This window comes from Haliaeetus albicilla, chromosome 27 (assembly GCF_947461875.1).
Source record: "Haliaeetus albicilla chromosome 27, bHalAlb1.1, whole genome shotgun sequence".
NCBI classification, from domain to species: Eukaryota; Metazoa; Chordata; class Aves; order Accipitriformes; family Accipitridae; genus Haliaeetus; species Haliaeetus albicilla.
In genome coordinates this window covers 9495792-9521168 of record NC_091509.1, presented here as the reverse complement: position 1 = coordinate 9521168, position 25377 = coordinate 9495792, and the positions used below count along the sequence as shown (strand labels likewise).

General features: G+C 38.9%; 1 protein-coding gene across 2 annotated transcripts in view; it reads right to left on the bottom strand.

Annotated features, from left to right (window-relative positions):
• Positions 1–25377, bottom strand: part of ATP10B (ATPase phospholipid transporting 10B (putative)) — a 58988-nt gene that overhangs the window by 29872 nt on the left and 3739 nt on the right. For both annotated transcript variants that reach the window (XM_069772350.1, XM_069772349.1), the window contains 5 exons: positions 12902–13106; positions 9698–9783; positions 6843–6949; positions 3132–3263; positions 497–624 (listed from right to left, as the gene is read on the bottom strand). In XM_069772350.1, coding sequence (XP_069628451.1) covers positions 497–624; positions 3132–3263; positions 6843–6949; positions 9698–9783; positions 12902–13106 — 658 coding nt within the window. The remainder of the gene's footprint in view (positions 1–496; positions 625–3131; positions 3264–6842; positions 6950–9697; positions 9784–12901; positions 13107–25377) is intronic.

Here is a 25377-nt window from a genome sequence, read left to right as displayed (position 1 = left end):
AGACTTGTATATACAAGTATCCTACTTCTAATTTAGCTTCTTTCCTAAACCAGCTGAACCATATCTAGCTATTATTCCCCATTGGCAAAAAATGACAATTTTTGTTTCACTGTTTTCTTGAGATATTAAGTGACATCCTTATTTGGGAATTCTGGACATAGGCAGAAAAAAAAAAGCTGACATTTGGATGTAAACATCCTCTTTATTGCATATGCTAGAGATTCTGGAGTTATTTAAAGATATAATAAACGTCCTTCCTATCTATATCCTTGTGGGGTTTCAACAGCAAGAAAGAAAAATCTGCAGTTAGAAAGAAAAAAAAAAAAAGAGACATTATTTCCTGCTTGGGTGATTTGAAACACTCCTAGCAATATTTTCAAATAGGATTAAGAAGGTACTGCACAGCTGTTAGTTGATATTAATTGTTCATTAGTGATTATACTCGGTTTTGAATAGCTTCTTCCTTGGAGGTAGCAGAGAGGGTTTTGTCTTTTACCTGTAACAGGATTATCATTGTCAAGAACATGTAGAAACCAGCAAGAACTGGGGACAGAAAATTGCCATTCTCATCTGGGACATCATAAGGTGGATACTCTGAGAAGTTTCCAGTCCAAATGCCATGCCCTGTAGAAATGATATACAATATTGAAATACGCTGAGCAGTAAGGAGATTGACAAAGCTTCTGAAATTTGCAGATATGGACTGCTATGATAATTAAAAAGAAAGAACATTTTCAAAGCAACAGCCCCTGAGCAATGCTGTAAATCTATTGGAGAATGCAAAGTATACGCAGAGCTCTGTAGCACATGCATATAATTGATATGCTAGTAAGAAATGAGCGGTCATGGATATTTTTATTCACCTCTCCTTCAGCAGTTGTCCCCCAGGGCTCTCAGCTCTGCAGAGATCTTTCCTCATTCTGCATCTTGCTGCTGGAGGACTCCATCTCTACCACCTATCTTTAAAAATCCTCAGTTCTGAAGACTCCCATTCCTCTTTCTAACAGAAAGAAACCTTATAACCTTTATACAGACAAACGGAAATCTTCCTTATCCTTCCTGATCATTCTTGATTTCAATCTTTGTGTAGAGATGACAAACCCCCTATAATTCAGTCTGGGCAGCTCATTTTTACATTCCCTTCAATTAAGTCATACCCCAAAACTGCTTCTTCCCTTGTGTCTTAAATATCAGTAGATATCATTGCACTACTACAACAAAGCTTCCATTTCAGGACTTAACCACATCCCATCACGATTACTGTGCCACCTTTCATACTGCCCTTACTGAAATAAACTTTGCTCAAGGATGCTACTAAATTTACAGCATCAGAAACTTCACACAGAGCTAGGACAAACAACTCGGTTTCCCTCATTACATCATTGCTCCAGATGCCAAAACCCTCTATTAGTCCACTTTGCATATCCAGCTCTGATAAAGCTTCTATTAGCACTGGTTAAGCAAGCAGTTGTTTTGCAGCACCTGCCTGCTAAAATGCTGCCAAAGGAATTAAAATTATTTCAGCAATACTTTCTGGCTGCTAGACACCACAATCACATCTGAGCAAGGACAACTATGTTCTACAAGCCACTTCTTACCCCAGTTTTTCACTGTGTGCAAGAAAAATCCTGATAACCAATCCACCAGTGATATTTCTTCCTAGAACCCTACATTCAGACAAGGTTGCAAAGCAAGAACTCATGGTAGAGCTACGGGACATTTTGAATGGATGAAAGCTAATAGACTTGTTACTGTTTTACATGTTTCACTTGGACTATGAACATTTTATATTTTATTTTTTTTTTTTAAACCTGAGCAGATAAATTGTTTTTTAAATGCTGACTTTTTAATCTGAGACCACTTTAAACCTTAAATTAAAGGACTTTGTCACTCAAGGGCCCCTACACACCAGACAAAGACATGTCTCTCAATCTACATGATGGCAGCCAGAGAACAAAGAGAAAGTCTCTCTCTTTCCCTCACACAGAACTCAGTTGTCAAACTGAAATCCCATTTCTGTGCCAAAAAAGCCCACTACAACATGAAACAGCAAATTTAAAAAAGTGATTAAGTCAGTACAATTGGTCATCTTTTTTGGATGGCCTTTACTTCTAATTGTATTACACTGATGACTGGCTGGTGTGTCACATCATATGCCTCCAGGGCAGGTTCAGGAAAACTTGACAGGGCCACATGATTTAACTCTGTTGCTGCAAAACTAAATCAGAGCAGTAGCACTAAGAAAGTTATCACCGAAATGGAAGTGATAAAAAAGAAAAGGGGCTTTGAACACAAAAACGCTGATGGGAGCCTCTCTTATCTCTTTACAGCAGTGATCCATTCAAAAATCAGTGGGCTTAAAATTTGGCCCTTTCCTCAGGATTATGAGATTTTATTAATCCTGACCTGCCTGGGACAGATTGCAATCAGATCTGGAAGGCAAGCAGGTGCTTACATGCAGTGAAGTTGATGTTTTTGAGATTAGCAATCTAGAAAACTCTAGTCAGGTAACCCTAGTTACTATATTCAAGTGTGCTCTCTTGCAAGGACCCCAGAAAAATGCAGGCTATTCCTACCTAAACAATTAATCCATGTCACAGCCTGCTGTAAAGGGGCTTTTGAGAAGGAAGGTAGCTGTGGAGACTGTAAACTGGATGAATTAGTCATGTGCAGCTCATAGATTGTAAATTGGGTAGCTCTGGCTAACATCACTCCTGAACATAACAGAGGAAGATGTTACCGAAATGAAGGTAAAGCTACAAGTAAAACAAAAGTTTTACTGTTGTTGTTATACCAAGGAACAAATGTCTACTCAGGAACAGGGTCCCAGTTGGCAAGTACCGATTTCTATAATGCATTAATCCAACGGCTTTCACTTTCTTGCTTTACACATATTTTATCACAGTGGAGATGGGTCTTATCTGAAATATTTATAGCCATGGATGAGTTTTCTTCCATCTGAATTGCTCAGATTTGCCATTTTAACTTGTCTATTGAAAGACCAAGGAGCCTAAAGACCCCAAGACCATTCAGCTCTAGATCGGATCTCACTCATGTCTATAAGATCAATTTTAACCACCATTTAGAAAAAAACAATGAAACAGAAGAAGATTTTTGTCAGTGCTTCGTACCTACAGCTCCAACAAGACACATCACCAACAGAAGTCCCACACATAAGAAAATATCTGTATTCATCCGTCGCTCTATCTTGCTGCGCTTGTAACGAGGACCGTTGTTATTTAGCATGGCCTTAGTTTCATGACCTTCAACACACAAATGAATATCATCATATTTATGTAATATTTTGTAGTTTGCTTTTTTAAAAAAAGTATTTCTCTCACAAAAGGAGAGCAGGATGCTCATGACTGATGTTAATTTGACTCTAGTTTCATTCAGTAATTTTAATGCCTATCTTCTCATTTGACTGAATAGTAGAATATATCAGAGACTAAATCTAGAGGTTTGCAAAAGACCTCCATCACATTACAGATTTGAGCTGTCATATACATTTTACTTTCCCAAAGGCAGCAGATTCAGTAGGATCACAAGGCTTATATAAATATTCCAAAGCAAAATCTCCTTGAGAATAAAAGTAAAAAGAACAATAATATTATATTTTTATGTTTCACAAACAACTTGATTAGGTGCTATACAGATTCCTGAAACCTACATTTGAATATTTTTCAGCAGCTATTTAAAAGCCACTAGACACATTTCATGTATTAACTTAAATAAAATCCAACATGTCAGATCCAGCAGTGAAAGACACTAATGTTAGTTAGTTTTTCGCTATGTGGTTGTAAAGTGCTAACAAAACAGTAGGACAAGAAATAACCCCCCCCTGATCCTTAAAACTTACTGAATTGGAATTGAGCTGGTATATTTGTAATGGAAAAGAGGAGTGCTGTAAGAAGCCAAGAAGAAATTGCTTTTTCTATTCTATTAATATTATCTAAACTGTGGCTCCACAATTGGGATATCTGGATACCATCTGTTGCTATATTAAATGGTATCTTTTATGTTTATTTCTACAGTCCTTTTCCCTGAAAATACAGACCCTGCAGACTTGTATTTAGTTTACATTTGTTTGTGTGTGATGTGTGTGAGGGACTGTTTTCCAAGGTACCTTTTGGCTTTCTCTAGGGAAGTGATTTGAACCAAAAGCTGGAAGTTAGGTGCGATTCAATCGTGCCTGCTGGATTCATTCCAGGTTTACATCAAAGGTTATTAATTGAGGCAGAGAGCAAGAGAGAAAATTACTCTCCAGCCTTATGTTCAGGACATTCACCCAAGAGCTGGGACCCTTGGTTCCTGTTCCAATGAATATGTAATTATTTACACAACCTGGAGCTATGTCAGTGGGACCAGCTTATACTACCAGTGCTCCTTCCTTTCCAACTCACGTCTATGTACATACCCACTCGTTCCACACGGTAAGGTATTCAGAGTACAACTTGTGAAGCAGGAGATGTACGTTCACTCCCATACAGGCAGAACTGAAAACAAAACCCAAGTCTTCCCTTCGGTGAACAAATGCTCTAACCACCAAGCTACACAGAAGAGGAGGGTACTGCTGCCTGCAATTCTACTCCTCCAGCAGCTGTGTGAATCTTGTTCCTCACTTTTCTTTTATGCTGGGCTTAATGGAATCTTTTGTGTTGTAAACAAAACAAGACAAAAGCCTCTAATCCCTCCCAGAACACCCTCAAGGAAATGTTGATGGATTTATTTCAGGAAGAAAATGGGAAGAGATTTCTTTCCAAATATCAGCTCTATCATTCCCTTCCACTTCAGCTGACCAACAGGAAAAGGACATATCTGTAATACAGACATCACCTTGCAAGAAACAGAATATCAGAAATAAGAGGAACAAACTACTTTGTTCTCCTCTAGTCCTCACAGTTTCATATGCTGTGCAACACAGCACCTTACCTACCCACCCCACCAGTAACTTGCCTCTCTATTTCCAGAAGATGATGGGCTTATCTAAAACTTCATTCTGGTACTTCATTATTTGGAAAGCATACAATTCTTGCTGCTGTCCCTATCACAATGAGAAAACTACATTGGCTGTTGCTCTGTAATGAGGTTTTTGTGCATTAGCGCTATTGCTTTGTGTAGAACCATTCAGGTAGTCATGAAAAGTATAACCATATTTGGGTCAGACGAGAACTGCACAGGCTAAAAAATCACATTAAGGGATGGCTGTACTCTTCAGAAAGGCTTCCATTAGAAAGTAAGTTTGAGGAGTAATAGAGTTATAAAAATGGAGACTGTGCCATCTTATTATGTGACTGATCTTGATTGTTCAGAAAAGGTCACAGACCACGATTAAAAGCCAGAGTATAATCAATGTCAAAGAACCCTAGAAATTAAGCTGGTACTGGCTCAAGTGACTCTAATTTTAGAAGAAAAAGAATAAACTTTTATACTGACATTAATAAGATGTCAGTTGGAAATTGAATTGAAGACTTATTCAGATCAAAGATACCATATCTCGAGAATGACTTTAAAACGCCAACCTTTGCTACTAGCAGCTTAAGCAACATTAACAGAGATCCACATTAGGATCTGTGCTGGTGGTCAAAGGAACATACTGGGAAATCTTGGCTAAAGAGTAGAAAAATAGCAATCCTAACAGAAGGGAAGACAAGTTACTCCAATTCTATAGGCAATGATCCCTACAGAGATTTTTATATAGTAACTACTTCCAAAAACATGGGTGATGAGTTTGGCTCTGGCTCTCCTTCTCTGGCTCCTAGGCACCATCCTTACATGTGGTGTTCAGAGAGACAGGCAATGAAAGACCCGCAAAGTCAAGGCTACTTTGGAAACTTATGGGAGCTATAGTAATTTAGAGTCCAATTCTGCAGTAGTGAAATAAAATGGTACATTGTCAGGTAAAATAATCTGGATTGTGGAGATTAGTCTAAACTGACTCATGAAAAGATGGTGACTCCTATTTTCTCTTAGGTGGCTTAGCCTTGAACCCCTTGCTGCTGATTAGACATAAAACAGGTAAAATGACTCTAGTGGAAAGGTAAAAATAACCAATAATAGGATTAATTGTTGTATTTAAATTGACTTTTATTTAGTCTACAAATAAAGAGGGTAGCTGATACACTTTTTCTGAAGCAGAAGAGGGCACAGCTGGCAAAGCCAATGATAAATCATGCTCACTGAGTAAAAGCAGTAGTAACATTCCAAAGGTAAAAGATGCTGAGAAAAAGATGAACTGACCTACTGCTGAATCTGGCACCGTTGCATTTGATCTGGGCACTGACGCTATCTTGCTTTGTCCATGTCTCTACTGCATGAAATTCATGGTTGCATGGACACACTACGTCTGTGTCAGCACAAACCTGTGCTGCTGCCGCCTCTTCTGTCACCTCCAGCTGCAGTTCTCACTGCCTCCTGTGTGCTGGCACCAGCACAGCTTGGCTTTGTGATTTTTTTTTTTTTGGGTAGATCTTCAGCTGCATCAGTTTCTACCCTGAGGAGCCAGTGAGACCTCCCTTAGTACTATAATCAGAGCTGCAGAGATGAGAGTTCAACTCACCTTAGCAATTTTTTACTTGTCTGGATATTTTTGCAAGATATTTCAAAGACAGTAAGATATTTGACATACACAAGGATACTGTCAATTGCCAGACACCCAGCACAGGACTTGCTGGCTTTGGAGTTGGATGAGTAATACCGTTTCTTCAAAAAGTTACGTAATTTTCCCATGCACTACCAGTTCTTAAAACAAAATGTCAAATTGTGGTGCAATATTAGACTACACGTATTTACTTAAGGATATTTACAGGGAAATTCTATGTTTACCTAGATTTACATCTTACCTGCATATATAACAATTCCTATTGCAGCCTCAGTATTTCTGATTGTACATCCACGAAGCAAGAGGCTTTCAATGTTAAAACCAATCCGTTCATGATTTGGCTGCTCCCTGGAAGAAAGAAAATAAAATAAAGCAATGCCTTTTTCTATTCTAATATACTGTTAAGCAAAATTTTTGTGTGCCTGTCTGTTTCAAGTTGAAATCAAGGAACTGTGAAGGCCCTATTTTGCTTGTGTTTCACTCAGCTTCAATAAAGACTCCAGTAAGAAGTTACAGAGAAGCCCAACTATCTCTTTTAAAGACAGCTTGCATGGTGTGTGTATCATGATGTCAATATGAAGCAAGTTTGGCTTTCACTTGATACCTTATCTGGCAGGTTCAGTATCTCATAAATGAAGCCAAGATATATTATGCAACTTCATTCAGATGAAATTCTTTTAGAAACCTGAGCTGGGTTTGTATTCTGCTAGAGGTTCAGATGAATACATCTGCACCATGTAAGAGCCTCTGTCTCTCCGTCAGCCACCAAAGGGCTTCTCATCTTTGTGAACCTCAGTTTGCTTGAACAGTCTCTAGGCTAAGGCTCTCCTCCTCACTCTCACACAGGATGGAAGACTTTTCATCCTGGCTGAAGGTGTCCGATCACACACCAGATCCTTCAGCTAGCAAAAGAGACCAATGAAAGCTTAATGGAAATTTTAAGGTCAGTGCTCCATCAGGCAGGCTATTTGTTACTTGGTTCTGAAAATGAAAGCATAAAAGTACTTTTGCTCACAGTTTTTATTATACACTCTGGTAGGCTCCTCCTGAGATCTTTAGCAAAGCTGAGATTTTTCACTTCAGTCACTCCATCTGGTTTTGTTATGTAAATATCAGCATCAGAAAAAGATTTTTTCTAGACTATGTATCTTTTACTACTTTCTATTTGATATTTGCCATTGCATTTACCAGTGAACTGCAGCATCACTTAAATGGAAGACAAGGTTAGGTGCTGTCTCAGGGCTAAATACAGTCCTATGTCTATGTGCAGCTGCACATGATTACATGACATCAAACTAGAGGAGTGAAAAGGTTTGGATGCCAACAACCTACAGCTGGTAGAATTGTAAAAAATAATGAAAGAAAGCTGTTTTTCTGGGAATCTAGATTCAGCCTTGGTAAACTCATTAAATAGAAGCCTTCTTGCATCCCCTTGAGCAGAATTTGCCGTGGTCAGGCATGTCAGGCGGATGTCACTAAGCTCTTTCTTATCATTTTTAGCAGAGAGAGTACTGCTACCCTTTTATAACAAGGCAATAGAGCCTCAATAATTTATTAAGGTTTCTTGGAGAAAAATGTAACCTGCTCCAAGTAAGTTGTGTTTACAAAATAGCTCAAATAACAGCAGACCAAAGACAGAAACTCCACTAACTGTTAGTAAGTAATTTTCACCGGCAAATTCTTTCATCTGCCCCTGAAGCAGGGAGAGAAAGGCAGCTAATTCCATATTCCACCAGGCAGGTAAGTTAATAAGCATTTCTGAAAGAGATTTCTCTTACAGACTTTCAACAGAGATTTGAAGATTTTTGAAGCTAATCTTGGGTCCTAAAGCTGTATATTTGTGTGTGTTTTCTTATGACATATCACCCATGTTTCTATAATCTCAGTGCTCTTGTGTCGTATTAGAGCAGGCTAATTGGAAGGATTGCTGCAATTTAGATTATACCCAAAGCCAGCAACCACAGGCAGTGATCAATACAAACTTGACCTCTTCTTCCCTTTTAAGATATCACAGTAGAGGGGAAATGGCATTGTTAATAGAAGCATCATTTTTAAAGGGCATAAATTCTCAAGACCAGATTAAGCATAGCTAGTGCTAATAGATGAGAACCCTCTGGTTTACTCATGTCAGAGGATCTGGCTGTTTTTAGCTACTCCAGGTGCAACATTCTCACTGCATTCTTACAGAGACATTAACTCCTAGTTTAGCTACTAGTAAACTTCACAGAAGCTGGGGCATGCATAGGGATGCTGGCACATTCACACAGTTAAATTATTCGCATAACATGGGGCATGCATTTGGTCTGGGGCAGCAGGTATTTTGGACAATTCTCTGGTGTGGTGTGGGAATCAGCGTGGACCAACAACTGGTCTGAAGAGGGGCTTGGGAAACAGCTGCCCTGTATTGGAGGGTAAGAGAATTTTATGACATGAGCCAGGCCATAAAAATGGGCCTCATAGCCAAGGAATGGCCTTAAATCTGCTGAATTTTCTAGTATAGATTTCTCTGTTATGCCTGTGCCAGAATTATTTAATGAAGAAAGAACATAAGGAACAGAGAATGTGGCTTTTTCCTCAGAAGCATAGGCTTACACTAAAAAAACCCAAACACTTTTTTATACTAGTTTAACACATTGGTTCAGCAGGATTTTTCTTGCTTGCTTGCTTTTTCTAGCTGTAAGGATAAAATCTGATTTGTTTGTTAGATCCTGGATACCTTTTCCCTGTGGCTGTAAATATGAAGCAACCAGAGCCATTCAGCTGAATATCCTTAAACGTTAGGAAGGATTTAGATTTAAAATCTAGCGTAGCCTAACCCTCAGGTCAAACATAAATGAGTTTATGTCTGAATTCTGAAAAGACCTGAAGCCTTGTGAGAACAGTTTGTGTGAAACAACCGCAAATTCAATGTCAAGTCTTGGTTCTGCCTTGCCTCAAAACACAGTTTCCAGTCTACATTTTATATTGACTTCTGAATCCAGGAATAGATAATAGTGACATACATCAATTTTTGCAAAATATGTTCCTTCCATCCAGTTCCTCCAAGAGAAATATTAGTTCAGATACAAAATATATTTATGGATAACAAATACTTACATGTACCCTTTGAATTTATTGAGATCATTGTTAGGCATTTCACAGATGATGGTGTTTTGGAAAAATTCGGGCTCAAACAAAGTATTCTGGAAGAGGAAACACACTGAGAATGAGTGTCAAATCCAATGAGTCCTTGAAACTCTAAACACTAAGAGCAGCTAAATATAGGCCACCAGGATAGTTGGGGGCTGGAGCACTATGAGGAGAGGCAGAGGGAGTTTATCTCGGAGGGGCTGAGTAAAGAGCTCAGATTTTCCTCTCTTGGACTAATAACTGGTTAAATGAAATGAAGAAAATGCTGCATATTGAACCAGATATCACAGACGCCAGTTAGTGAAAACATCTGTCTTAATTTAAAGTCAATGTAACAAATAGTTCAAATTGTTTCTGAAAGGAAAACAGCCTTCAACCAAAAGCAAGCTCAAATGAAAAGAAATTCAGGTTTTATCAGGATTTTGAAATATGTTAGAAGAGTTACGTTGCCGTCCAGGATAGTATAATCATAAAATAGGAGCCCACACACTTGAATAAACATATCACATTCAAATAAGACTAAAAGCAAGACTAATAGCAAAAGAAAAAATACCCCCCAAGATGAACAAGCAAACAAACAAACAAACAAACCCAAAAGAGGGAAGGCAATAGAATAAGTCTAAACCACTGGGAGAGACAAAACAAGACAGAGCTTTTCAGGCTAAGTGCTCACTCAAAAAGAGCTTGGAGCTGAACTGAGACACAATTTTGTTTGATTTCCCCTGTGTTCAAGGAAACAGGCTTGGGTTTTGGACTGCATGAAGCAGTCTGGAAAGCAGACAGCATGAGAGGTACTTGACTGCCGTAAGTAGTGGTTTTTTCTTAACTGAAAAAAATAGACAAAATTTGATTTTAGATTAAGAAAATGTAATAAAAATGAGATGTGAGAAATGTGAAAGAGAATCATTATTGCTGTGCCATAAAATCTTTAAAAAAACTGAAAAGACCTCACTTTAATCCAAACTCCTCCCATTAGGAAAGCTGGAAATCAAGTCTGCTGCTGGGCCTCCCTACATTTTTCTACATGAAGAGAGACTTCCAGAGATTAGATTCCTTCAGAAACTGAAAATCCTGGGAATCCTTCATTGGAATTCACAAAAACTTTGCCAGACTGCAAGATGACTTCCTTACCCTGCCAGTCCTCAAGTCTCAATTTTTTCTTCACTTGCTTTAATTTTTACATTATTTTCTCTCTCCTGTTCTTTTTTTTTCCTGAGCAATACATATATTCTTTTTGTTTTAAATATATATATAATATCTAAGTACAAGCAAGTAGAGAATCTGATCTAAAAAAAAAAAAAAGCTGGAGGAAATATAAAAGCTTGATGAATATAAGGGCATTTTGTATACCTTCTGACCCGTGTGGCTGAATATTTTTAGAATCTCTTTTAAGAGATATTGTTCATCTCTGCTGAATCTTGTTCAACTCAGTAAACTCAACAAGAAAATCAGTACATATTTGGTTGTGCTACAAATATTTGTACAACAGGAGAACAGGAAGATGCAAAAGGTGCCTGGAGGACTGATTACTAATGAAAAAAACTAATAGGTTCTTGCCAGAAAGGGGTATAGAAGGATGGTTGTTGTCTCAAATTTTTTTCTTTTGATGACAAGAATTTTACATTTGAAAATTCAAGTTAGAAAATGGCAGAAAAGGAAAAAAATAATAATCCTTCCTCTCAGTCTTTTACAGATAGGTGACTTCAATGTTGCTAAGCATATCCTAAACCAAAAAACTAACCCCTGTTCATACGTATTTCCTCCCTCCTTAAAGAGTCACACTTTATAGACACAATTAAATCTGGGTAAGTTTTATGCAGCATGTGAATTGCAGGAATAAACAAAGCTCAAAGAACAAGGAAGAAGTTTGCACACTAAAACCTGTACATACGATACTTAGCGCACTGGGTTTTTTTTAGTTCAAAACATCAAAGTCTAAGGAAAATAAATGTGAATAGGCAGTCTGAAGCATAATTCAACATGCAGAGATTTTCTGATTTAAAGAAAGACTTCCTCATACTATAAATGACCGAGGCAAAAAGTTTGCATTTTGTATGATAGCAGAACACTCTGTTTTCCTCAAAAAGCAAAAATACAAAACCTAATGTGTATGCTATGACTACGTGACACAAATGCAGCAGTTTTATTTTTTCTATTTAAGTAACCAGTTTATTGGTTTTTTTCTAAATCTCTACATGTTAAAAATTTTCAGTGTGTCTCAGGAAATAAAACTCTCCCTAATCATCATTGGAAAGCGCTGGAAAAGGTATGCTTTATACTACAGCATCCACAACCTGAGAAAGCCCTTAATTGTGCTTGCGAAGTGATTTTCATTTGAACAAAGAGCAACTAACACTGGAGTACAGTACCTGACCACAACTGGCCACGGAAATGGTGTACTTTTATTTAATTAATCTGGGTGCTCGCTGGCAGCTGTGTCCCACCCACCAATAACCCCAAAAGATCCTCCTAATGGCACTGCTACTAATGGCTAAACAAATGGACGTAATTCCTAGAATTACCTGCCAGGTTTTTGCATTTCCTGTCTGCTGGAGTGATTCCAATGGAACAAAATATTCCTCTTTTCTGTGTTATTTGAAAAATTGCCCTGCTATGTTTGAAAAGATATTTAAAAATGTAACAAATACAACTCTCCCTAAGTCATATTTTCTTGTTTACTTCAGGTTTATCAAACATGAGTCAAGACAACATACCAGTAAAGTGTGTGTAAAAAGGAAATGATATGGCCTATGGAAAAAAAAATGGTGATTTTAAGCATTCAAACTGAATCTCTGCTAACAGCCAAACTGATGTCAAGCATATCACTTTTATTTAACTTTTTGCATTTTAATTTACCTCGAGTTCCTATTCAATTGCTTATTATACTCCTATAAAAGATTCCATTACAACTTAGTGTGCCTTAGAGCAATTCCTAGCTGAACTGCCATACATCTACCTGCCTAGCAAATGAGCCTGTGCCAGAATAACAAAAATCTTTTAGGTCAAACGGCTGCTTTCCATACAAAGTGTTAGCTCCAACAGCAAAATGCTTTCATAGCTGTACCAGCGCAACCGGCCCATCAGAACCGGTGCACTTCGTGGCTGGAACTGGTGTGCAAATGGGCCCAGACCAACCCCGCACGGCATGGGCTGCGTTTTCAGCAGACTTACCTGGCTAGAGAACCCCATCACCACTTGTCGTTGTTTAAGGTTGGTCTCCCCGTCGAGGTTGGCAGTTTCCAAGTGGCAGATCCCATTCTGATCAGAGGAGTACAGCAGTAGGATATCAGCTGGGATGGTCTCGTTACACTGCAGCTGCACAAAATCCCCCACTCGGACATCTTTCCAGCATTTCTCAACGTAAGCACGTTCTTCCCTGTTGCATTAGAAACACGTCATGGGTGAATAGTGACATTAGGAAGGCTGGCCTCCTGGTTAGTGGGGCTTCAGAAACAGAAAATAGGGGGGTGGTGACACATTGCTGTATTTTTTTTTTAAAAGACACAGCACAACAGCTAGAAATTAATGTTAGACAGTTTCATAGTGTCACTTCACCATATAACACATTCAGATAGAATCTTTACATGGAATAAAAAGAAACTACAACAAAAGTTCTCTTTCATTCTATCATTAGCCGTATAATCTCCACAGCAAAAGACAGAAAGTTGTTCAGACTAACAGAGGTGTTTTAAAGTATCTTATTCAAGAAATTTAGACATTTCACCAAAAAATATTGGTTTTGACTATATGACCATTTCTCAGATACTTTCCAACAACAACATATGGATCCTGACAGAAGGAAACTGATATCTCAGCTACACTTGCTTCAGGTCTTTCCAGCTTGTAACTCTCAAAACGTAATTACAAATCTCGAGCTTAGTGCACAGAAACAACTTCAAAAGGTAGAACAGAAGATAAATAACCCCTTAATATTAAGCAAAATAATGCAATTAAAGCTCAAGTTTAATGGAAAAGTTAAGGTAAGAAACAAAGAGCTTCTAAATTAAAAAAAAAAAAGCCTATGAGGTTCAAGGAAAAGAAATTACTATTACATCAACAAATCAGTGCTCAGTGGTTCAGGAAATAGCAAGCTTTTTTTGGCACTACATTTTCAACAATTGATCCTTTAACTGCTCTCAATCATCTAAGCAAACTAAAACCTGCACAATAAGCTTTAAAACTAGTTAATGGGAAAACTACACGGGCAACAATAGCCCGGTTCCTCTAACTCTTTGGGAGGAAATTATTTTTTCAATATGAATAATTGAATCATCTTATGCCTTGCTCTGTAAGAGGGAAAATGCTCATGATACATTGCCACACAGACAGTAAAAGGCTTTTTGTAATGACTCAGAGTCTTATTTTTGCTTAAGTTTTTAATCTTCCTCATCTATTGCCTGAAGAATACTGCCTTTCAATTAAGTGTTTGTATCATGAGACGGGGAGCAGTGATACAGCAGATAAAGTGTCTTGCTACAGTTCATGCATCCAAGCATTGCTTCAGAGTCAGGCCAAAGGCTATATCCTGCTAACCTACTTTCCTGGCCTTCTGTAAAGGAGACCCAGCCATGATGCTTGCTGTCAGGCAAACCCTTGCACTTGGCTGATACCCTTATCTGTAAACCAACGTGAAATAACAGCTTCCTGCAAAGGTTATGCATGCAGTTAAATTCTGTGCATTTCCCGGTGGTAACCACTTTTTATTCAAAAAAAGAATGCCCCAAACTCCCCACAACCTAACTATTTAAATCCCTTTAATGCCAGATGTGATGTGCTTACTAAATAATGGTATTGTAGCAATAATTTTTCCTTCTTACATTAGTTTTTCATTTCTGATTTTTTCATTCTTTTCTTCTTTTGTCTGACTCTACTTATCTGCATGTCCTTTTTCTCAACAACAGACATAAAAGACCACAATGAAGAACAGAGGTTTGTTGTAAGTTAATTTGATGTTACTACGCATTTAAAAAAAAATTCCAGCTCAATTTCTATTTGAAAAGTATTTAAGCAGGTGCATGTTGAGTATTCATTGCTCTACAAAGTAGATACTAATGTTAATATAGCAAATCAACTAAGTAAGTGTGAATCCTTCCCATGTCAAACACTTTCTGAGTAACACTTTTTAATTTGTTTGTTCAAAACATAAAAACGAGGGTACAGAAGCAGTTTAGAGCAAGCAGATGTCTTGTCTGGCTATCCTAGACATTTGGATGCTGTGTATAGTTTTCATGTAATGTTTGCTATGATTTGCCCTTCTGCAGGGCAATCCTACCTCTCTGTACGTCAACTCCTGCACAATTCTGAAGTTTATTGAACACGCTTCTGATTTTTTCTCCTCATAAAATGCTATAGAAGGGCCTTGCCCAGCTGGTTGTCTTCTACATCAGCCTAAAGAAACCAGGTTAGCAGAAATAACTCACAGTAGTCACAGATTTGTAATGTTTTTCCAATAATTCCTTATGAAACATCCATTACACATAAAGCTTCAGGTTCTGCCCATTCACTAATTACAGAGGAGACGGTGAGTCAGAAAAGTCAAATGACCCCTTTCAGATCAGAGGAAAAGTCTTACTTAGCACAGGTCTAGAGTTCAGGAATTGCTAGAATCCCAAACCTGCAGTCAGGTGAACAGAATGTTCCTCTCTCCCAACGAGCATTGAATTTGGTAAAGAAACACATTTTCTTTTCCTAAAAGAGCTATTCAGCTGGAGCCGTAAGATTAACAATTTCCTACAGTACAAAGGTTTTCTACAACTTTGTAGAGAATTACCAATGGATGGAAAGAAGAAAAATACTTCACAAGGAACCTGGTGCACCCCACAGCAGCACTGGCTGGGTTGTCTAACAAGATTTTTTCAAATGAAGCAGTTTCCTTTTAGCAATTCCTGTAACTGGGAACACTGCCCATTTTCTGTTCAATGATTAAAGTTCATAGCACAAGTTCCGGCTGCTAAATAAACAGAGGAGCTTCATAAATCTAAGATGGTCTGATAAGAAACATACAAAAAGGGCAAACACATTTATCCAATGAAATAAACAAAATGTGGTGATTTACGATAGGTGGAAAGCTGGAAATCTGATTCTTATAGCAGCACAAAGGAATTCCAGCCGCTCCAGCCAGTAATTTAGCTTCATCAGGGGCCCAGCTTAAATGCCTCTATGCAAATGCGTGTAGGATGGGGAATAAAAAAAGAGGAGTTAAAGACGTGCATGCCTGCACGGCTGTGATCTTATTGGCATCACAGAGACGTGGTGGGCTGGCTCCTATGACTGGAGTGTTGGAAAGGAAGGATACAGGCTCTTTAGGAAGGACAGGCAGGGGACACAAGGAGAGGGTGTCACCCTCTATGTCAGTGACCAGCTGGAGTGCATGGAGCTCTGCCTGGGGATGGATGAGGAGCCGACCGAGAGCCTGTCGGTCAGGATTAAAGGGAGGGCAGGGACAGGTGGCATTATGGTGGGGTCTGCTACAGGCCACCCGACCAGGAAGACCGAGCAGATAAGGTGCTCTATAGACAGATAGGAGCAGCCTCACATTCACAAACCCTGGTCCTCATGGGGGACTTCAACCACCCTGATGGCTGTTTTTAAAAAGGGAAAAAAGGAAGACCTGGGGAACTACAGGCCAGTCAGCCTCACCTCTGAGCCCAGCAAGATCATGGAGCTGATCCTCCTGGAAACTATGATAAGGCACATGAAAAATAAGGAGGTGATTGGTGACAGCCAACAAGGCTTCACTAAGGGCAAATTGTGCCTGACAAATTAGGTGGTCTCCTATGATGGGGTTACAGCATCAGTGGATAAGGGAAGAGCAACTGACATCATCTACCTGGACTTGTGCAAAGCATTTGACACAGTCCTGCACGACATCCTTGGTTCTAACTTGGAGAGACATGGGATTTGATGGATGGACCACTCAGTGGATAAGGAATTGGCTGGGTGGTCACACTCAAAGAGTTGTGATCAACGGCTCGATGTCCAAGTGGAGACCAGTGATGAGTGGCATTCCTCAGGGGTCAGTGGTGTATAACATCTTTGTCGGTGACATGGACAGCGGGATTGAGCGCACCCTCAGCCAGTTTGCCGACAACACCAAGCTGTGTGGTGTGGTCAACACACTGGAGGGAAGGGATGCCATCCAGAGGGACCTTGACAGGCTTGAGAGGTGGGCCCCTGTGAACCTCATGAAGTTCAACAAGACCACGTGCAAGATCCTGCACATGGGTTGGAGCAATCGCAAGCACAAATACAGGCTGGGTGATGAGTGGATTGAGAGCAGCCTGTGGAGAAGGACTTGGGGGTGTTCATTGACGAGAAGCTCAACATGACCCAGCAATGTGCGTTTGCAGCCCAGAAAGCCAACCGTATCCTGGGCTGCATCAAAAAAAGTGTGGCCAGCAGGTCGAGGGAGGTGATTCTCCCCCCTCTACTCCGTTCTTGAGAGACCCCACCTGCAGTACTGCGTTCAGCTCTGGGGCCCCCAACATAAGAAGGACCTGGACCTGTTGGAGGGACTCCAGCGCAAGGCCACAAAACTGATCAGGGGGCTGGAGCACCTCCCCATTGAGGATAGGTTGAGAGAGTTGAGGTTGTTCAGCCTGGAGAAGAGAGGCTCTGGGGAGACCTTATAGCAGCCCTCCTGTACCTAAAGGGGCCTGCAGGGAAGCTGTAGAGGATTTTTACAAGGGCATGTAGTGATAGGATGAGACGTAATGAATTTAAACTGAAAGAGGGTAGATTTAGATTAGATATTAGGAGGAAATTCTTTACTGTGAAGGTGATGAGGCACTAGAACAGGTTGCCCAGGGAAGTTGTAGATGCCCCATCCCTGGCAGTGTTGCAGGCCAGGTTGGATGGGGCTTTGAGCAACCTGGTCTAGTGGAAGGTGTCCCTGCCCATGGCAGGGGGGTTGGAACTAGATGATCTCTAAGATCCCTTCCAACCCAAACTATTCTAGGATTCTGTGGGGCTTCAGGGCTGTGGGATGCCAAAGGCATGATCTAAGATAAAAGTTTCTCAGTACCTTCTCTCCTTTACCAGTCAATTTATCAACAGCGCACTTAAAAAGTGTTCCCTTGCTGTCCTGGGGTAATGGGTAGCATGATAATGCCCATCAGAGGATAGTGCTGACAAAAAGAGGCATTTAGCTTTGAACAGTCGAAGTGAAGTCTGCCAGAATTTGTTATTGGACTCATCATATCTGACCAAAAGGCTCAAACGAAATAGACTTTATGAAGTCATTTCTGGGAAGAAAGGATCATAAAAAAATCCTGCTGTGGCTGGAGATTGTGGGGGAGCATGAATAAATTATTGACTTTGTGTCAACAATTTCATTTCATGTTCTTGGATTCAATAAAGATAAATCTCAAACAAAAACTGGGTCAAAATGGATGGTGAATGGGAGCAAATAAAAATTATTGGTCTGCTCCCCAGAGGAGATTAAATAAAGGTCATTTTTCATGTGCACTCCACAGCATGTGTATGAGTCCTAGATGGTCTTAGAGAAAGATCTTCAGAAATCTTTATCACCTAGAAGTATCATACCAACCAATTAGTTCAGTGAGTCTTATTTCCTTGAATTACTGCAAGCTTCACCTCAGGATCCTTTGCAGCTTGAAGTAAAGACATTGTTTGCTCAACCTTTCACTCCCTAAATTGCCACAAAGTTATAACACTTTGAAAAAAATATCAGTGTCACAAATAGACAAAGCCAAATGTTTGTACTTTATCTTATGTAAATTCACTAGAATGTTATATTTGAAAATGGGGCCCCTCAAGCATCGCCTACTTTATAAAAAATTCTAATGTTCTGAGATTCTCAGTTCTACACAGACAACAGGTAGAATCACACAGCTACTTACCCTTTACAGTCTATTTTTGCAAATCGAAATCCCACACATTTTTATGCTATCAAAGATTACACCAGGAAAAACCTCACAAAATGTTTTCAAATAGCACTTTGTGGCCATGACCTCACAGTTAGGAGCTACTGTCATAAAACTTTGAAAAACTGACAACAAAGGAGCAGATTTAGGACTTCAAGAAGGCACTAGAGTGGAAAGGGACTGATTTCTGAAAGCTGTCCATAGGTCAGAGTACAGCACAACTTGGCTGATAGTATTCCTGAGCTAGAGATATTATCTGACTACGGGAAGGTACTGTGTTGTCCATGCCAATTCATCACCTGCTTCTGCCATGTTACCATTACAGTGGCTGGGAAGGTTGTTTTTGTGACACGGACATCATCCCAGCAGCATCAATGATGTCATTTAGCAGCAGCCAGTCCTGTAACAAGCCCTCATTAGGAAGCAGCTATAGTCTTTCCCCGTAGCCCCAGACTCTCTCTCAGGATTTGAATACTACTTTAAGATGGCAATGAGCATCTTTTAAAGATAACGGGAGTGAAATTTTTCTGAAGTTTAATAAAATTCATCTTTAATTATACTGGTTTGGCATTCCAAATTCCTCAATGCTAGCAGCAGATCCTACCTTTTTATGTGCCAAAACTGCCCATAGCATCCTAACAAGGAAGTTATTGTCTCAGTGATAAAAGAAGCCTATATTCAACTTCCGTAATTGTGCTGCACTGCTCAGCAATAACGAAAACAACCCTCTATTATCAACACTGTTTTCAGCACAAATCCAAAACATAGGCCCATACTAGCTACTGTGAAGAAAATTAACTCTATTCCCTCCAAAACCAGCACAGTAATCAATTCAAGTTGATGTGAACTTTAAGTACCAGAACTTTATAAATGTATTATATGTCTGTATACAAGGTTTTAGATTTAACTCACATTTTTAATTTCTGTCTCAATTTTATAATGACCTGTACCAAATGAAGAAATAACATTAATATAAGTAAAAACTATTTTGAGAACACATCTCCTTAGACTTTACTAAGTTCATTTTGTAAGTTATGGATTACTGTATTTAGGAAATCTTTTTTTTTTTTTTTAATATTGCATTGAACAAAATGCTATTGCTATGATTCTGCCTGGCACCAGCTGGAATGAACAGGTAACTCCAAGGTTACTTACTTAATGACTGCTAATCAGTAGCATTAGTTTCTAAGGACTCCCATTAACTTACCAAGTTTCTGGAAGCCACAGCCGAGATCAGCTTTTTTGCTATACTCATCTCCTTACATGACCATGTAGCTCTTGAGGTCACGTGGCAGAAACCTGCTTCTCTCCAGGTTTTAGTGGTGTGTTAAAACTCAGACAGATTCAGACAGGATGGAGCTTAATGCTATGAGGTCATGATTCTGCAGGTCTCTGAGCCAAAACCATAGGTTCTTATTTATCTGCCCTTTGTCTTTGGTCATTAGGTTCTGCTGCTGTCTGCTAAACCATTGAACCTTTGCTGTGAAGCAGCTTTAAATGCCTTGGCAGGTAACAGATCTTGAAGAAAGCTCTGATAAAGCAATATACAAACCAGTGGTAGCATTAGTAATGTATTTATGGATTTTCTTCCACAAAGACCAAGGATCCTCACTGTAGCAATACCCACTGACTGACAAGAACTGCTAGCTTGCTGCTCTTTGACTTTCAGGTGTTGCTGCCTGGACCGGCTGAGGGCTGAAAACTTGACATTTTTCTTTTCCATTTAGTCAGTGCAGCATGTCACGTATTTCTTCACCACACAATCAGCATGCTCATCATAAGATGAATTCATGTTTTAACTATTTCTTCACAATTTTGGTACCACTGGTTTCAAGCAGTTGCATGGTGACGTAACAAACCTGAGTGTACTGTTGGTTAAGGCCATTTTCTCAGCTCACTGAAAGTTTGAAGAATGCCTCAGCTTGCACAAACAGAAGGCACTGTTCCTGCCTTCAGTAAAAGCCACTGTTAATTCAGGTATCCATAGTTAAACTAGGTACAAAAATTCCATAGTACCTAAGGTACATACAAGAGTTATACAGATGACAGAGCAGAGGATGCCCACTGCCAGTGACAGTCCCACACAGAGAACAAGACAGTCATGCTTGACATTGAGCAAGGGAGTGGCATTGGCTCTTTCCTGATGGATACTGAGTTGCAATGATATCATAGCACATAATAATCATGCAGTCATTGCTACTTTTATACTGTTTCGACTGAACAAAGTGCATGCTTTGTGGCTGTCATAGGAATGCACCTTCAGCCATATAAGAGCTGGAGATCTTGAGAAGACCTTCAGCCTCCAGCTGATGAAATTCATGCACTGTTGAGAGAAGGTACCACTGAGGTGTAGAAGCCTTGATATTGCTGTGCCCAAGAAAACTGATTGCAATTCTGCCTGAGGGAATGTGGTGGGACTTGGTGAGCCACAGGCTTTAGACTCTCTTTTTTTTGGCGTATAAAATGAGCCCACTAAAGCCTCTAGCAGGCTCCTAGTCTTTAAAGTTAAGCTTTGTTAGAAAACAAAAGTAATAAAGCATAAAGAAAGGCTCTTTAACAAATGCAAACTCAGTGCTGCTGAACAGGACTTTAAATTAAAACATTGGCAACAAATCTCTTTTTGCTTACTATGCCCTTGGCAGGATGGTTTTTTCCTCTCGTCCTGCTTTCTACTCTACAAACTTCCAGGTTTACTGAAAGATGTTTCTGGCATTCAGAGGAAAGCTTTCTTTTCTCTTTCACCTCTGAGATTTGACAGTAGGTCAATTTATGTTTTCAAGCATGCTCCCTACCCTTCTCTGCTGTCTTCCAGACACCACAGAGCTCCGTTGGTCGTTACATCCCTGGCCAGTCCCAGTTGCTCTCCCAGACATGGGCAGCATCCAGGGGAGGTGCAAACTCTCCTCCCTTCAGAAGGTCCAGCTGATCAGAGCATATGAAGGAGGCTGAAATAGAAAAGCAGCCTTCGTCCTCACTACCCAGCTTCCCTAATTTTAAGAAAATAGAAAGTATACTATATATACACACAGTAACCTGTAGTCAAGCAGATCTCCGTTGCTGTCGGAGAGATAAATTACAACACTGAATTAGAAAACTGCAACTGACTGAAATATTTTAATTGTCTTTCAAACCAGTGAGTCTAGCTTAAGCCACTTCCAGCTTTTTAGCTGTTGGCAGTTCTGACTTTGTGCAACACAGAGATGAGTTCTTTGTTTTTTCCTTATTTCCACATCACTGCTCTAGGACTAACTCAGAGTTAGTGCTGATGCAGAAAACTTTACATCTTCTAAAACCTTACACTAAGCAGATAAAGGGTCACAGTGAAGGCCAGCCTGAATTTTTTGTATCACAGACATCGGTGAACCTATAGAGGAAGAGGATATTGATGCTTATAGGAAGTACTTGAAAACCACAGGGCCTGAAAGCATCACAGAGGAACTTTCTATTGAAGGAGTAATCAAGCTATCTCATTTAGGATGCCTGTTGACTTACCTAGTTATCCGACAGCTCCACAGGATGATTCAAAGCATATAAACTAGGCGTCTCTGAGTCACTGTCTCAGATATCTAAGTTTAGGCACTTAAAATTAAGCAACGTGAATAGCTTAAATAACATTAATGTTTTTATGGCTGCTGCTGTCTGATGTACGTGCATTCAGTCAAGTGTGTTGCTGTGCCATCTTGACCTTGCATTTGTATCTGAATGTCTACTGAAACACTGAGAAAAAATTATGTTAAATCTTCCAGAAGTGTGAAATTGATGTAAAAACCTGGCTGGATGCTACGGAGTACTTACAGACCATTATAGCTTAATCCTAGGGGTATATCAGATCCAGGCCATACATTAATTACATATCAACTAGTTCCTCAAACATTATAGAACTTCAAGACAATTAAATAATAGCTTTTAGCAACTCTTGGGTTGACATTCACATACAGGTTTGTATACTACATTCAGTGCTGGCCCCAGTTGTTAGTAAATTAATGACAAACTGGAGACAGTTCAGAGAAAAGTAATCACAGTAGATTTGGAGGAACTGGCTGACAAGGAAGATGAAAAGAGTGGTCTATATACAGATCTTGACTAAAAGGTGTCTGGGCATAGCAAAATGAACTTAATAAAAATTACACATATTTGAAGATTATAATTAAATGTTATGAATAAAGAATAATGAATTAGGGTTGCATGAAACCAGGTGACTTGAGGAATTTAAATGCAATTAGAGAGGGATAATAAAGTATAGTATGATAGAAAATGCTTTGACAATCATGTTTTGTAGTAATGGAAGCCCCCTTGCTTGGAAAATTTAAAAGCAAACAAAGTATATTTTAAGGAATACCGGGAGAAAGGAGGCAATTAAACTTAGTTCTGTACCATCTGCAATTGATTTTTTTTTTCTTTTTTGGTGTTGTGCAATTCATTCTGACAGCACAACAGTTTGTGTGCAATTGTTATGATTTCAAAAGTTTTGGTTCAGAAATTAAAATTGCCACAATCAAACATTAGATCTAAGTTATTGCATCTCCCCAAAACACTTCAATGCCTATTAATTGTCTCCCATTTTCTCAATTAAATGCTCTCTAAATACACTACTTCAAGCATCTTTTCCTTCATTTGACTAGCAGACTAGATTTCCCATTTCAGCTGATCTCTGCAAAAAGAAAATTAGAAGAAATGTGTTTACAGGGCAGCCTATTTAAATTCAATTTTCCTTGCTCTATGTTGAAAGAAGGCAAGTTACTGCATTTCTCCCAGTCTTCAAGAAAGTTTTGGAGAACACTCAGCATTTGGAAAAGATTGTTCTGCCTTTTGTATTTCTTTTGGAACAGGATCCAGGGTTCTTGTTATTGAAATCTGAAATAAAGACGATACACTCTCCAAGATTAACTCTTAAAATCTAAGTAATCTTTCATTTTAGGATGGAAGATCAGTTGTTCTATCAGAAAGAATTTTTTCCTGCCACAAGATTAACAAAATTTGCAATGTCTTAAAAAAGACTTTCACCAATGTTCAAAAATTACCTAGAGCAGATGATTCATAAGGAAGAAAATTAGAAGACATCAAGCTCTTCCATGACTTTGCAGCTAGCAAGAAGAACAAGAAATATCAGCTTCCCAAAGCGCTATAGAAGCCTGATTAAAATTATTCATGACATAATAAGCTGTAGCTACTGATCTGATGGCAATTGTTATTACCTACGATTTTTCCAGTCAGGATGAGTGCTATAGTCTGAAATCCTCCTCATTTTCCTTTCCCTTACATCACCTTTTTGGGCCATAAAACCTTGGTGAAAGACAAGATTCTAGACCAGATTTATTCATAGATCAAAGTCTTTTTTATGGGATGGGATAACCAATTTTAAGAAAGGCCCATGTCAAGTTTCTGCATAAGAAAGTACTCATTGCTGTAACTTGAATCTGGATCTGTATGTATGTTGTAATTCCACGATGGACATTTTTCTCTTATACAAACCAAGTTTTACTGTATTCCCCACTTCTCATGTTCCAATGGTAAAAGGCTTTCAGGTATAAATTAACATGGTTGCTTTATGTAAAGAGGAAATAAATAAGATTCCTATACGGATTCATTCATTAGTACCTACTGCACCACCTATTCTCTTTCATACTGGTTTTAACAAGTGTTAACAAATAATCCATTGCCTCATGGGTTAGTGCAATATTAAAAAAATTAAAAAATCCAACTAGATTGCAATCTTAAAGGTAGGCAGAAGACGCAATTTTGCTACCCTACCCAAAGAGCTACAATTATTGACAGTCTTCATGGTGGAAAAGAAATCTCAAATGAACAATATTTAGAAACTTGTAAAATGCCTGCTTTTTCGGACAAGTTGGCAAGGAGAGCAGTGCAATTTTGTTTCTGACAAGTCATTATCTCTATGTGGGGTTAAGTTTAGCCCCCAGACAAGCAAATCCATTGTTTTCCTGTTCAACCAGCAGGATATAAAAATAAAAATCTGACAAACACATGCAAGAGAAACAAGCAGAAATGACAGCACTGTGTGATAAAAGCCAGAGTTCTGCAAGATCTTGCTTGTGAAAGCACACATTATATAAAGCACTGTTGATTAATTTGAGGGATGACAGGCAACATTCACGGAGATGGAAAGTTTTGCTCTTTGACTCTGAGATGTGATATTTTAGCAGGGAGAAGTAATTTTCTACTTTGCTGAGAGAACTGTTTTGATACAATAAAACATAATTTTCAAACTTCTGAAAGTGCTAAAAGCAAAAGGTCAAGAATCATTTTGAAGAAGTGAGCACAGACACATATAGTTAATTGATTTAGAGATGACTGAACAGAGGCATATATTACTATCTCCCACTTTTAAACTGCATTTTTACAGTTTTATTTTACATACAACCTAGTAAAAGAAACACAACTAAAAGCTAGTCTACAGTGTAGAGTATAAAATTAAATGTAGTCCAAAGAACTACATTTTTAGGAGGTTTCTTGGCATCTAAGAATGCAAATAGGTCTCATGACAGATCTTGTTCTGTGTTACCCTATATTGATAGAATTAAGGCCTCTTGAAAATTCCATAGAAATCCGGGTGTTCATAGCTATTTAAGCACCTGTTTTCACTGCACTCCATGTTTAAGAGGCCAATAGACACACCAATACCATGAAACTCAAACTTACCTTCCCAGTCTGAAAATGAGGTTTAAACAAAAAAGGAAATATCAGAACAGATACCAGGTGATATATAGTCACTATGAGTTTTTCCTGTTTCACTTAATCATT